The following is a 15,963-nucleotide window of genomic DNA, read 5'->3' as shown; positions in this document are numbered from 1 at the left end:
TATGCAAGAATATTATAAGGAGGCTTTTTGAAACTTTTTCCTTAATCTAATAGATTTTAAGTTTTATGCATCGACTGTTCATAAAAAATTATTTATATAATCACTTATAGGATAATTACAAGTGAAATTCCATGATAAATATTAACTTGTAAGCGAATAAAACGGTAGCTAGCTAACATAGTATTAAAATTACACTTATAATGTAAAAAACTTTACGGTGTTAGGTACTAGGTAGTATAACTTAACACCAATTTAGTAGTAACACATTAATGAGTGAAAAAGGTGAAGAGGAAACGTGGTGTGTTTTGAACTGCATCGAGCTGCACGATTGACAGAGCTAGTCTGCAACAGATCAGTACTTTGGTTTCTAATTATAGTAATCCTAACACCTCAGAAATTTCCAAAATAGGAATTATGGGTGCAAATCATCTTTATATATACTCTCAAATGACTTCTCAGATCTTACAGTCACTAATTGTCTGTAAATTAAGTATGGTGGAGTTCCCTTTATACTCTGAGCAGTGTGCCCATCCTCCATCAGAATATCACTTAAAACAATTAACGTACTTTATAATCTTTGCCTATTGTTTACACACAATTTAGGAAAGTTTTTAACAAAGACAAGCCCATATTTCAAGATTAGTTTCTTAGGATTACCCTAAATGAAAAAAGTAATAGATTCCCTGGCAATATGTTTACTTATATTCTGAATTTTTGCAAAAACAAATGTGACAACTTGCTTAGTTGGGACCACATGCAAAAACTTATTTAAGGATTTCATCTGATAATTTTATAGTGGAGAGGAAAAGGTTTGGATTAATTTAAGTATATGTAGAGCAAAGATCACTTTTAGCTCTCGCGGCCGAAACTATTTACATTTGTATTATATATATATATATATATATATATATATATATATATATATATATATATATATATATATAATACAAAAAATATACATTTTTCGGCTATTATTTTCAGAGTGGCTATTCAGTGTCGCTATTATGTAAGCTGAAACAACAAATGATGGACCAATTCCAAGAGCTCCATTCAGGTGTGAAAGAGAACTGACATAATAGCATAAAATACACATCACTAACTCCTCCACATTTGAGATCTATTGATTAGTTTCCCATATGGAAAATAAGATTAATTAGAGAAGTGTTTGATAAAGCTAAGATATGTTAGTACCAGTTTGTAGTATCCAGTTGAAATTTTATTGTCAACTTAAGGATAATTTTACTATGATTAGAAGACAGTTATCATTATTCACAAATTTCTGAAAGGAATTTACAAGACTTGTTTTTATTGTACTTACATTTGTCAAGTCATAATATAGTACATATGACCCCCTCCTAAAGGAAAAGAAAGTAGGAAAGTACCAAGCTAGCGCATACTTAAAAAGTAAGCAAAATGGCAACTTTAAGGTGTTGTAAAGGAAACGTTTATAATTAAGTTCTCGTACTAAGATTTCATTATTTTCGTGGAAGAATTTAGAATGTATTTAAACCATAAAACGTCATCTCGTGCCAGTATTTTTGGTGATCTAGATAAGTACATAGTTAAGGTTGAACAATCTTCTTTGCCTACAATGTCTTGTATAAAACTAACAAAGAAAAATTAAGTCTTTTTTTTTTTTTCCAGGGGTAGGGTTTTTTAAAAAGAATATTCTATTTGAAGTTCAAAGGGGAGCCTTGGCGTAACTAGTAAAGTTGTTGTCATGTAACCAAGAGGTCACGGGTTCGAGCTATGGAAACAGCCTCTTGCAGAAATGCAGGATAATGTTGTGTACAATAGTCCCTTGCGATTCGGCCCTTCCCCGGATCCCGCGCATAGCGCCCTTTATTCTATTTGAAGTTCCATAAGATTCCATTTTTTATTTGAAACTATACTGAGTAGATATTACAAGACAGCAACTATAAATGAGGCTCTATTTCACTGTTCAATCAAAATCTCTCACAAGCTAAGTTCATAGCAATCCAAAAGATCTTTCTCTCTCTCTCTATAATGGCAAGGAATGTAGAGCCTCTAGTAGTAGGGAGAGTAGTAGGGGATGTTCTTGATTCATTCAGTCCCACTGATAAAATGACAGTCACTTACAACAATAAACAAGTTTGCAATGGCCAAGAGCTCTTCCCTTCTGCAGTCACTATCAGACCTAGGGTTGAGGTTCAAGGTGGTGATATGAGAACTTTCTTCACCTTGGTAACTTTTCTAAATTTCTCCTTCAGGTTATTAACTTTTCATTGCTATACAGTCACACTCACTCAAACCTCTCTATAACAGCATCCCGATATAACAACTATTCACAATAAAAGCTAAGTTTTTTCTCGAAAAATACTCTATTACAACACATCACTATAGCATCCAAAAAATATCGGAACAAACGCGGCTGTTATAGAGATGTTTGAGTGTATAGACATCTTTGATAAATCATTAATCATGCATGATATTATTCTTCTTATTGTAGGTCATGACAGACCCTGATGTGCCTGGCCCTAGTGATCCGTATCTGAGAGAACATCTTCACTGGTATGTACTACATTGAAGAAAATCTATGGAAAAAAATAACTAGAAGAGATAAGTCAAAAAGAAAGGAGATTATTATTGTTTGATTTGCAATTTTTATTTGCATTAGATAAAGTCATGCAATTATCTAGTAATAAACTCGTTATAAGGACATACACAAAAGGTATGGTCAACATAATCAAAGAGAGAAAAGCATAAACATTCTTATGCAAGCTGCCAATGCCATGTAAAATACTTCGCTAGTAGACAAATATATATCACATTAGTTACCTAAAAGAGAGGTAATTATCTATAATAAGTGGGACTCGTAACTTGAAAAATAAGGTTAGTAATCTGCTACAACATGTTAAGATACACTACATGTATGTTCTTTCACACTGTCGTCAGTTCATATAAGTTAAATCTGGTTAACAATGTAGGTCGTCATCACAATAATAACTCTTAATCATATATACTTCTTTACATTCATATTTGCAGGATAGTGACTGATATTCCAGGAACTACAGATGCCACCTTTGGTAAGCTATCACTATTTTGGCCTTTAAATTTTTCCTTCGACTTCTTTTAGTATATAGGTTGGTTTCTGACATGCTAATGCTGAGCAGGAAAAGAGTTGGTTAGCTATGAGATCCCAAGGCCTAATATTGGAATACATAGGTTTGTGTTTGTTCTCTTTAAGCAGAAATGCAGACAGTCAGTTAGTCCACATGCTGTTTCCAGAGATCACTTCAACACTCGCAACTTTGCCAACGTAAATGACCTTGGCCCGCCTGTCGCCGCCGTCTTCTTCAATGCACAACGAGAGACCGCCGCCAGGAGGCGCTAGCGATTGTTTGAAGTTTTTGGGATCATTTGGTTCACATGCTAGTCGTGCGGGGACTAATGCAGGAATTATTTATGGCGTGATAATTGATAATGAAAATTTTGTTAGCATATGGTAATTAAGGATGTACGGATTGTTATGCATTGATTAATAATAAAAGTATTTTTATGCAGAGATTACTTATTTTAGTGTTTTATTTTAAATACTTTAATGTACCTCATGCCAAAAAAAAAAAAAAAACACAGCCAATTAGATGTTAATTGCATAAGTTACAAATTAAGTATTATTTTCTCTAGCCACGCATAGTATTATCTTATACATGATTATTTTTTTTCTTATCCTTCCAACTAAATGAGGATTTTACCATAATCAGATTTTCAAAATTTTCAAAAACTGGAAATTTATAATTTAGTGGTTTTCCTTTTAATGATTTATAGGCGATATATACATCTATTTTAGTCCTTTGCTTTCCATAAGTTCTTAGTCCTATTAGATATTTTTATTTCAGTAGGAAATATATGAGTCTTATACGTATACTTTTATTTTATTTTTTACTTTATATAATACTAGTTTGAGATAAATTCAAATGAGGAACATGGACGATAAAGATTTATTTGAATCCAACTTGCTTGTGAAACATAATTATTATTGTAACCAAATGAGCTAGTCTTTTCGTCTGATATATTGAGCCAACTCTCCACAAAAATAGTGTCAAACGGTAAAAAAGAAGATTCCATCCTTATCTGTTCCAGTCTGGCTAGCTAACCCTTTCCATTAAAGGCTAAGATGTATCTTTGAATTTGATGTCCCGACTAGTATTGTCCTATATGTTACAGTAATTATATATATGGTGAGAAATTTCTCGATCTGCCCCTTTACCAAATGTCAAGACTCTCGATCGAGTACTATATGTCAGGCTTTTACTTATTGTCAAGATGAACATTATTAAATGAACGTGTCGAAAACCCAGTTGGTTGAGCTTTTGAAAACGTTTTGAACAAATGTTTCTGCATGTGATCTTTATCCTCTTCAACAAATATAGAAAAAGCTGTGCCCTAAACTATAACATCAAAGTTACCAGTTATATACTTTGTTTTTTTACCTAAAAACAAATATATGTACATAGTTAATCAGAAGAAGACGTGTATACGGTCGAAATCATGTACGACCGATTTCGTGTTCTCGAGGGTCACTTCGAGAACAAGTTCGAAATGGACCAGGCTCGAGCCCGAGGGCGGAGTACAAGACTCGAAGATCGAAGTGCTCGATGAACACCGAGGCCAAGTATGACCGACCTCGAGATAATACCGTTATGGTTTCATAACAGAAAGAGCGAGATTCCCGCAGCGGCCCTACGATCGCGGCGTAAATTCCGGAACAGATTCGTACTAGGCGGTTAGACAGCTGTATAATAAGATTCCCTACTATATTAAATTGTATCTTATTTAGGATTCCCCTACTATATAAAGGGGACCTCAATCATTTGTAACGCATCAATCATTGACAAGAGAATATACTTACATTACTTTCTTGCTTACTGCTCATCTGAATCTCATTGTTATTATTTTACTGTTCTTGTCCAACTACCTCGAGGTCGTCATTGTTCGAGGTCGAGGTCTGCTCATATGTTGGTTTGACTTACCTTACTCTTTAATTTACACACTTGATTCCTTGTCTATCAATTAGTATTTGATTAAATTAAATCACATATCTTTAAAATCACAATACAAGTTTAATTGTTACTCATATTTTAGGGTAAACAGTTTGGCGCCCACCGTGGGGCTAAAGATAATAGTGATTGTTTCAGTACTGATTCTAATAACACATGTTATTTTCACACTTGTTCTTGTCAAGAATTTTTGTTCTCAGGTTGAATCATGTCAAACTCACAAAATGCACCCGTACATGGCGATGATGGTCTTGGACTTCATGGGGAAAATGATAATGCAGTTGCTCCAGGAGCCGGTGCGACACCAGTTAACCCCGAGGAAGTGCCGATTGCAGAACCAGTTGATGTTAGTTCGCACATTGCTTTAAATGCGGACTTAGGCGCAGACCCCGGAGGAAGTGTACGCAGGAAAGTCTGATCTGGTGCCAAGGAACACAGGGTGTAGGAGATAGGGGATTTAGCCTCCAAGTAATATTCGAGATGCTACAAGATCAACAGGTTGCTATCGCTTAGCTTCAAAGTCAACATAAAACTCCGAGTGTGGTCGAACCAGAAATCACTCGCCGTACCGAGCTGGTGCCAAAAAGGTTGAACGGTAATTGATCGAGGACTGATCCTGCAATTATGAAGATGCTCGAGGAGCTCACCAAAAGTCGGGAGAGAAAAAAATTGAAGATAATGACAAAAAAGTGGAAACATACAACTCTCATGTTGATAAAATACCGGGGGCACCCCCGATCTTAAAAGGTTTGGATGCCAAGAAGTTCGTGCAAAAGTCATTCCCTCAGAGTGCAGCTCCGAAGCCCATTCCTAAGAAGTTCCGTATGCCAGATATACCTAAGTACAACGGGATGAGCGATCCTAATGAACACAACACCTCGTACACATGCGGGATTAAAGGAAACGACTTAAATGATGATGAGATCGAGTCGGTTTTGTTGAAAAAATTTGGGGAAACTTTGTCAAAGGGAGCAATGATCTGGTATGACAACTTGCCACCAAATTCTATCAATTCGTTTGCTATGTTAGCAGATGCTTTCATGAAGTCACACGCCGGGGCCATAAAAGGTCACAACGAGGAAATCTGATGTTTTTAAGATAAGACAGAGAGGTGATGAAATGCTAAGGGAGTTCATATCCTGATTTCAAATGGAGCGAATGGAATTACCACCGGTCACAGATGATTGGGCCGTTCAAGCCTTTACCCAGGGGTTGAACGAGCGGAGTTCGATCGCGTCACGACAGTTGAAGCAAAATTTGATCGAGTATCCAGCTGTAACTTGCGCAGATGTGCATAATCGCTATCAATCGGAGATCAGGGTCGAGGACGACCAGCTGGGAGCCCCCTCGGGTTCAGTTCATCCAAATAGATTGGCAATTAAAGCCCCGAGAGATACCGATAGGGAGCCAAGGTTGAATAGGGAACGATATCAGCCATATGTCGCAGATCGAAGAAACAATGGTTCGGGGCGCAATCCTCCTCGGAATGATCGAAGAAATGATCGAGGGAAAAAATTCTCGGGGACTTATGAGTAAGAATGTTTTTGATACACATACCGATCCCACAGAAGCACCTCGGTTATCGGAGTATAATTTCAGTGTCGATGCATCAGGGATCGTATCGGCTATCGGAAGGATCAAAGACACCAGGTGGCCCAGACCTATACAAACTGATCCTTCTCAAAGAAACCCAAACTTAATGTGTAAATATCACGGCACGCATGGGCATAAGACCGAAGACTGCAGACAGTGAGGGAGGAGGTAGCTCGATTGTTCAATGAGGGCATACTTCGAGAGTTTCTCAATGATCGAGCTAAGAATCACTTCAGAGAAAGAGACGCCAACAGAAAGAATGAGCAGGAAGAACCGCAGCGTGTAATTCATATGATCGTTGGCAGGGTCGATGTTCCACAAGGGCCTATATTCAAATGAACCAAGGTGTCGATCACCAGAGAGAAGCGCACTCGGGGCTATGTGCCCGAAGGCATCCTATCGTTCAATGACGAAGAAGCGGAGGGCATTTCTTAACCGCACAACGATGCCCTGGTAATTTCTATTTTGCTAAATAAAATTCAAGTTAAACGTGTTCTAGTGGATCCAGGTAGTTCAGCAAACATAATCAGATCGAGGGTCGTAGAGCAGCTCGGCCTACAGGACCAAATTGTGCCTGCATCTCGAGTCCTAAACGGCTTCAACATGGCAAGCGAAACAACGAAGGGGGAGATAATCTTACTAGTGAACGTGGCCGGGACCATCCAAGATACAAAATTTCACGTCATTGAAGGCGACATGAGATATAATGCACTACTCGGGAGGCCATGGATCCACAACATGAGGGCAGTACCGTCGACCCTTCATCATATGATAAAATTCCCGACAGTGGATGGTGTGAAAACAGTTTACGGGGAACAACACGCTGCAAAGAAAATGTTTGCAGTTGATGAAGTGACGCCGATCTCAATGCCCTCGACCAAAAAAATCGAGCACCAACGATAAGCAGATGGCCAAATAGCAATCACCGTCACCAGCTTCGACCGAATCGAAGAAACGGGTAATCGAAGAAGAAGAAGGGGATTTCCTTACTCCTCGAACTTTCGTTGTTCCCGAAGAATCAGCTGCAACCAAGTCAACGGTCAAAGAGCTGGAACAGGTGATACAGATCGAACATCTACCCGAATGAAAGGTATACCTGGGAATGGGGTCAACCCCCAAACTCAAGAAAAAACTCATTCAATTTCTTATCGATAACATGGATTGTTTTGCTTGGTCCCATTTAGACATGACAGGAATCCCATCGGAGATAACAACACATCGGTTAAGCCGCGACCCCAGGTTCAAACCGGTGAAGCAAAAAAGAAGGCCCCAGTCTGAGGTCAAACATGCATTCATAAAGGATGAGGTAACTAAACTTCTTAAAATACGGTCCATTCGGGAGGTAAAATACCCCGAATGGTTAGCCAACATAGTTGTAGTCCCTAAAAAAGGAAACAAACTTAGAATGTGCGTAGATTACAAAGAATTAAACAAGGCATGCCCTAAAGACTCTTTTCCGCGGCCTAACATCGATCACATGGCCGACGCCACAGCTGGCCATGAGATCCTTACTTTTCTCGATGCCTGTTCCGGGTACAATCAAATTCAGATGAACCCGGAAGACCAGGAGAAGACCTCGTTTATCACTAAGTATGGAACATACTGTTACAATGTAATGCCCTTCGGGCTAAAAAAATGCAGGAGCTACATACCAATGCCTAGTTAACAAAATGTTCGAGGAACAGATAGGTAAATCAATGGAAGTTTACATTGACAATATGTTGGTTAAGTCCCTGCGCGTAGAGGACCATTTAATTCATTTGCAGGAAACATTCAAAATCTTGAGGAAGTACAACATGAAGCTTAACCCAGAAAATGTGCCTTTAGGGTCGGCTCGGGCAAGTTCCTCGGTTTCATGGTTCAAATCGGGGAATCGAAATCAACCCCGACAAGATCAAGGCCATTGAGGATATCACCATCGTAGATAGTGTGAAAGCCGTACAAAGGCTAACAGGACGGATAGGTGTCTTGGGCCGATTCATTTCGAGGTCATCAGATCGAAGCCACAGGTTCTTTTCCTTATTCAAAAAGAAAAATGATTTCGCATGGACCCCGGAATGCCAGCAAGCATTGGAGGAATTGAAGCGATATTTATCGAGCCCACCTCTGCTTCACACTCCGAAGGTGGATGAGAAGTTGTACATATATTTGGCAGTTTCCGAAATAACGGTAAATGGTGTACTAGTTCGAGAAGAGCAAGGTCTCGAGCTAGCTAAAAGCTTGGGGGCTGAAGTCGTTGAAGCCAAGTGCGATTCTCTGTTGGTGGTGAACCAAGTGAACAAAAGCTTCGAAGTTCGAGAGGACAGGATGCAAAGATATTTGGAAAAGCTACAGGTAACCTTGCACCGCTTCAAGGAGTGGACTCTAGACCATGTACCTCGAGAACAAAATTGTGAGGCCGATGCACTTGCAAACTTGGGGTCATCAGTCGAGGAAAATGATATTATCCCAAGACTGTCGTCCAATTATCGAGATCTATAGTCGAGGAGGGTCATGCCGAGATAAATTCTACCAGTTTGACTTGGGATTGGAGGAATAAGTATGTTGAATATTAAAAAAATGGGAAGCTCCCGTCGAACCATAAAGAATCAAGGGCTTTACGCACCAAGGCTGCTCGGTTCACATTGGATGAAGATGGAACATTATACAGAAGGACGTTCGATGGACCATTGGCGGTATGTTTATGGCCGGGGAACACCGATTATATTTTACGAGAGATCCATGAAGGAACTTGTGGAAACCACTCCGGTGCCGAGTATTTCGTTCGCAAAATTATTAGAGCAGGGTATTACTGGGATAGCATGGAAAAAGACACTAAGGAGTTTGTCAGAAAATGTGATAAATGTCAAAGGTTTGCACTAATGATTCATCAGCCCGGGGAGCAACTTCATTCAATCTTGTCCCCGTGCCCTTTCATGAAATGGGGAATGGACATCGTCGGCCCTCTACCAACGGCCCCAGGTAAAGCTAAATTCATTTTATTTATGACTGACTACTTTTGTAAATGGGCGGAAGCACATGCCTTCGAGAAAGTCAGATAAAAGGAAGTTATAGACTTCATCTGGGACCACATCGTGTGTCGATTCGGGATACCTGCCGAAATCGTATGCGACAACGGGAAGCAATTCGTCAGCAACAAGGTAACGGAGTTCCTCGAAGCACACAAAATAAAAATAATCTTATCAACGCCGTACCACCCGAGCGGGAACGGACAGGCCGAATCGACAAACAAGACTATCATTCAAAACTTAAAGAAAAGGTTGAACAACGGAAAAGGAAAATGGACAGAAGTTCTACCCGAGGTTCTTTGGGCATATCGAATGACATCGAAGTCCAGCACTGGGGCAACCCCGTTCTCTTTAATATACGGCTCCGAGGCCTTAATTCCAGTCGAGGTCGGAGAACCCAGCGCCAGATTTCGACATGCATCGGAGGAATCAAATCATGAGGCTATGAATACTAGCCTCGAGCTATTAGATGAAAAGCGAGAAGCTGCACTTGTTTGGATGGCTGCACAGAAGCAAAGAATCGAAAAATATTATAATAGAAGAACCAACCTTCGACACTTCGAAATCGGGGACTTAGTTGTAAGGAAAGTCACCCTCACTACTTGAGACCCGAATGAAGGAAAACTAGGCCTGAAGTGGGAGTGACCGTACCGAGTCATCGGAGTCATCGGAAAAGGATCTCATAAACTTGGCATGATGGAAGGCGAACAATTTCCAAACAATTGGAATGTATTCTTACTCAAATGATATTATTGCTAAGGTATGACCTTCCCCTTTTTCCATTTATATTTGATACTAACTTATTGCAGGTGTTCGATCGAAGACGTCGAGAGAACCCTTCTACACGAAGACCTTAGGTTTTAAAGCTTGTGTTGGACTCTTTTTCCCTTAGATCGGGTTTGATCCCAAATGGATTTTTCCGGCAAGGTTTTTAACGAGACAACAACTATGTGCTACCTAAGGAGAATTCAACAGTATCAAAGGCTTCTTTTAAATCAACCTCGAATACTGGGGGGCATCACCCTCAGAGGTTATATTTTGGGAAAATACTTCACGCAAAACAGGGTCTCGATAAGAAAACTTTGTAATGGGCCAAACGGTCAGATGAACCGTGTCCATGTAGAATAGTCGAACCCCTATGGAAAAACATGTATGCATGTATGAATTATTTAAAGAAGTATTCTTTCTGTATTAAACACTTTGTGCCTCAAAGAAATTTGCTATTATACGAACTCCATACTTGTGATTTTGTGAGAAACGGCTCAAGGGCCAAAACGCAAATACATCTCAAATATCGGGGACTGTCATCGACTGTCAACACATTCGAATTGTCTAAACTCGAGTTCTGAAGACCTCAAAGAGGCACCCCCCGACGTAAAGGCCAAGGCCAACATAGTCAGGGGAACTTGTTCGAAATGTTATCGGGAAACAAGTTCAAGATACATACCCGAAGGTTATGGCCATACTAAAGGCTATGGACGAAATAACGCAGCTCGGAGACGTCCGAATTCTGCAATAAAAACAGGCCTTCGAATTCTCAGAAAACCGATTAATAAAGGCTACCCTCGGCAAAATAATCAAAGGGCTTTGATAAAATCAGCTCTCGAAAAACCTTAAGAGGTACCAAAATATTCAAATACAAACTTGTGCTAAGGCACAAAAAACAAAAGGGTTCCGATCAACACTAAACCCTCAAAAAACCCAATGGGTAAAAGATTCATGCCAAGGCATAAATAAATTTTTACTAAGTCTTTTAAGCCGAAAAGTAAAAATAATAACCATCTCTTAAAGGCCATATCGGCCCAACCTAAAAGAACCTAAGGGTAAAAACATTCAGAGTACGAGACCTTTGTTCTCACTCAACTCGGACCTAAGGGTCCCACCATCCCGAGCTCGCACAAAATCGACTTAAGCATAGCTCGAGGATTCACCAAAAAACCTTAAGAGGTATTCTATTATAAGATAGCGCATCGATTACTAAAAAACCTAAGGGTTTGTTTTACTTTGAGTCTGAGCTGATGCTCACTCGATTATTGAAGTTATGACATCAAAAACTAATTCTTCACAAAACAAAAAGGAAGCAAACCTCACAACAAATTGAAGATGGAGCGGAAAGGAAAGGAATTCTTTATATACATGAAAAATATTTACAGTGCCCACATTGAGCCTTACACATAATAAAAAGGAAAAAAAATCCCAAGGGCCTAATCTACTTTAGGATCAGCATCTTTGGGAGCCACATCTTCAAGAACCTCCTCCTCGGGGACTTCATCCTCATCTCCTCCGCTCTTGGAACCACTAGCAAAGTCTTCATCATCGGAGAGTAGAGCGGCAGCCTCGTCCTCCAAAGCTTTTGCCTTTTCAATATCAGCTGAGAGGTCAAAGCCACGTGCATGCACTTCCTCGAGAGTCTCTCCTGGATTGTCGCCTGGCGTGGTCGACAGCACATGACAATTTGACTTCAGCAACAGTAGAGATCTCCTATGCTCGAATGTTGGCAGCCTCGCGTCAGCTCGATAAGAGGCCACAAACACCTCCACCTCAGATTTAGCCTTTGCAAGCTTGGTGGCCGACTTAGATTCGAGCTCCTTAATCTTTCGGCTCCGGGCCAAGATTTCCGCCTTCACGTTTTGAAGTTGACGTTCGACCGAAGCCAGCTGGGCCCAAAGCGTGTCCTTCTCCGAAACAAGACGATCCATATGCTACTTCCACCCCAAGGTCTTGGCCTTTTTCGCCTTGATCTCCTCTCGAAGCTACTCCACCAGCTCACCCTTCTGCTGGGCCTACAAGGTTGAAGTGTTAGCCGCTAAGTCAGATAAACACATAACAAACTCCTAGAAAGTTACATTACCTGCTCAATGAGCTCGGTCTGTTCTCGATGAGCCTTTGTCAAGTCGGCTCGTAGGTCCCTGATCTCCTCCTCTTTTTGAACGTAGAGGAGTTTGAGGCCGTCCCTCTCTTCCACAAGATTCTTGATTTCGGCCTCACATCGGGAAAGCTTGGCTCGAGACTTGGAGAACGCTTGTCGATGGAGCGTCACAGTCTTCACTCAAAGAAAAGAAATCGGACTCAGAAAAATGAGAATAAAGCACGAGCATAATTATGAAAGCAGAAACTTACTAGTTCAAAAATAAAAAAGCATCGGGTCGGGACCATCTTCGACCCCCGCAAAGCATTCGCGAAAAATATCATTCCCTTCGTGGGTCGTCCCCATGTCGGGAGTCTTCATGGCCCAGGCATCTCGGAACTGCCCTTCAGAGAACACAGGGTCAGGCGGCGACTCATCTATGTTAATCATCCCAAGTGATTCACTTGGGACATTCTCTTCTCTTTGGAGGGCCTCAGAATTAGGCTCTTCGGTCTCACCCTCCTCCAAGACGAGGTGCGCTTTTACCACTCGATGGATCGGGGACTCTGCTTGAGCTCCCCTCCAAGATTTCTTTGGTTTGAGATTGAACCGCATCAGTCATCGCCGGGTCGACAACCTTCGAAGCTCCAGTGCTCCCCCTCTTCCGAGCTACCAGCAAGCAGTCGGCATCCTCTCCTTCTTCCTCTTCATCCCGAAGTTGTTGGACCACGTCTGCAGATAGGACTGCAGGATCTTCCTAGGCTTTCGAGCATTATTTTTCTTGGGCTTCGGGGAACTTGTTGTCGAAGCCCTTTTCCTTTTCTTCTCTTTGATTAGCTTTGGAATTCCCTCTTCACCTGGCGTAGGCAGCCTCATAACAACAGTGTCTCCGAGGCCTGCGTAAGGGGAAAGTAAGTATTCTACAGAGAAACGTCAACATATGAATAAGGGAACTCACCATGGTTTTTAGCTTCCCACCGACCCTTGGTCAAATCACGCCAACAGCGTTCTGCATGTGAAAAAGTGGAGGCCAGTTGTCGAACCCAACCTTCGAGATACGGAACCGCACCAAGAAACCTAAGGGAAGCTGTGCCATAAAAAAGGAATTAGATCGAAGAAGAAATAGAGAAACCATATTAGTAAGCATCATCAATGGGGTTGTACTTACGTTTCATGTTCCATTTCTTGGGGAATGGCATCCTTTCAATAGGAATTAAGTCGGAGGTCTTGATTCTGACAAATCGGCCCTTCCATCCTTGGTCCTTGTCTTAATCGATGCTAGAGAATAGCGCCTTCGAGGATCGATGCTGGAGCTTTATCAAACCACCTCGATAGAGGCGAGGGCTATATAGCCTAATCAGGTGGTCGTGGGTTAAAGACATCCCCTTGACCTTTCCCAAGAAATACCTGAGCAAATTGACGATGCGCCAGAAAGAAGGGTAGATCTGGACAAGTGTCACCAGATATTGGTGATAGAAATCGAGAATGACTGGATCTACAGGACCCAGTGCTGGATCTACGGGACCCACTGTGAAAGGATAAACATACACGCTTAAGTATCCTTTCATATGAGTGGTGATGTCCTCTTCGGGGGAAGGAATCACCACCTCCTTATCCTCCCAATTACAATCCTTTTTCACTTGCTCAAGATCGTCTTCAGTTATCGAGTAGATGAATCGGGACATGGGTTCGCATCGGCCTGGAACTGATGTAGGCTTATCGATTTTTAAATCGAAAGATAGCTTGCACGGCCCAGGAATGCACTCATCGATACGAGGTGGCACCGTCGTTCTACCACCGGCCGGCCGTGATGATGAGGAGGCTTTTTCTTTCTGCAGAACGATTTTAGATGGTATAGCCATCACTGTTGAGAAACTCGGAAGAAGAGAAGAAGTTAATGTTATAACAAGCGCAAGTTGAAGAGACAATGGACTCAGAGAAGATGAAGAAACTAGTGAGGATTTGGGAAAGGTTTGTGAAGTAAAGAGTGTAAAGATTGAGAAAGTGACCTATTTATAGTGGCCGCTTCAACGGTTTGGGGAAGCCAATGGCCGACCATCAGTCGCCTTCAGTTAATTACCTTGGGAACTATGTAGACGCGACCTTTCAATCACTTTTGTCGCTGACGTCACAGGATTGACATCATGATCGAGGCATCAGAGGATCGAGGATCGGATCATTTCTTATCATTTGTACTCTAAGAAATGCGTGGACTATCTGTATACAGTCAAAATCAGGTACGAGCGATTTCGTGTTCTCGAGGGTCACTTTGAGAACAAGTTCGAAATGGACCAGGCTCAAGCCCGAGGCCGGAGTAAAGACTCGAAGATCGAAGTGCTCGATGAACTCCGAGGCTAAGTATGACCGACCTCGAGATAATACCGTTATGGTTTCATAATAGAAAGAGCGAGATTCCCGCAGCGGCCCTACGATCACGGCATAAATTTCGGAAAGGATTCGTACTAGGCGGTTAGAGCTGTATAATATTATTCCCTACTACAATTAGAATTGTACCTTATTTAGGATTCCCCTACTATATAAAGGGGACCCCAATCATTTGTAACGCATCAATCATTGACAAGAGAATATACTTACATTACTTTCTTGCTTACTGCTCATCTGAATCTCATTCTTATTTTTTTACTGTTCTTGTCCAACTACCTCGAGGTCGTCATTGTTCGAGATCGAGGTCTGCTGATATGTTGGTTTGACTTACCTTAATCTTTAATTTATACACTTGATTCCTTGTCTATCAGTTAGTATTGGATTAAATCACATATCTTTAGAACCACAATACTAGTTTAATTGTTATTCGAATTATAGGGTAAACAAGAGGAAAATTCCATTATGCACATTGTTGACAAGGTGATAAGCAGTACTTTTGCCTATCCGTAAAACTTGAGACAATCGAGTCATGACTCATGAGTAAGGAACAATATGTCTTGTTATGGCTCACCTTCTCACTCCCGCATAAATCATACTCTTCCGTTCCAGTTTGTTTGACGTTATTCGGAGTATAAGGATCAAAATAATTGATCGATATTTTCGGTATTAATTTTGACTTTAATTCTTTAGATTTTTGGAAATAAATTTGATATATATAAAAACTATATAAAAAGTGCTATAAATCAAATTATTTAATAATTTAAATATTTAAATAATATTTAAAGAACTTGAATTTAAAATATTCAAAAGATATTTAAAGAACTTGATAAAAAAAACCTCTTTAACTCTCTAATTAAGACTTCTAAAGATTAAAAACAACGTGAAATAGAGTAAAGCTCATCGGTCCTCTAGATAACATGGTCAATGAAACAAGGCTGACAAGATCTTGATAAGTTGATTGCCAACTAGGCATTGTGAAGTCACAATTTTTTCTATTATATAGAAAAGAGAAGTTGGTCGACCCAGGGTAGTTTCGAAATTTTGCATATATTGAGGGATAAACTGGTAAATCAACTACTTAGGTCATAGATACATCTTTGCATAATCC

The 15,963-nt window shown here is 40.5% G+C and overlaps 1 protein-coding gene across 1 annotated transcript; it reads left to right on the top strand.

Annotated features, from left to right (window-relative positions):
- On the top strand, positions 1,974 to 3,426 carry LOC109230463 (protein TERMINAL FLOWER 1-like). Its single transcript, XM_019395958.1, has 4 exons — positions 1,974 to 2,205; positions 2,471 to 2,532; positions 3,007 to 3,047; positions 3,135 to 3,426. Exons 1-4 carry the CDS (start codon positions 2,008 to 2,010, stop codon positions 3,353 to 3,355), a joined length of 522 nt encoding a protein of 173 aa, XP_019251503.1. The 5' UTR covers positions 1,974 to 2,007; the 3' UTR covers positions 3,356 to 3,426.

Source organism: Nicotiana attenuata, chromosome 7, assembly GCF_001879085.1.
Source record: "Nicotiana attenuata strain UT chromosome 7, NIATTr2, whole genome shotgun sequence".
Taxonomy (NCBI): Eukaryota; Viridiplantae; Streptophyta; class Magnoliopsida; order Solanales; family Solanaceae; genus Nicotiana; species Nicotiana attenuata.
This window is presented reverse-complemented; position numbering and strand designations above follow the sequence as displayed.

Excerpts from the sequence above, each read along its gene's own strand:
- LOC109230463 (XM_019395958.1), top strand. The coding sequence starts at position 2,008 with ATGGCAAGGAATGTAGAGCCTCTAGTAGTAGGGAGAGTAGTAGGGGAT. Across the intron at positions 2,533-3,006 it reads CTGAGAGAACATCTTCACTG|GATAGTGACTGATATTCCAG; the intron begins GTATGTACTACA and ends TCATATTTGCAG. Across the intron at positions 3,048-3,134 it reads AACTACAGATGCCACCTTTG|GAAAAGAGTTGGTTAGCTAT; the intron begins GTAAGCTATCAC and ends AATGCTGAGCAG.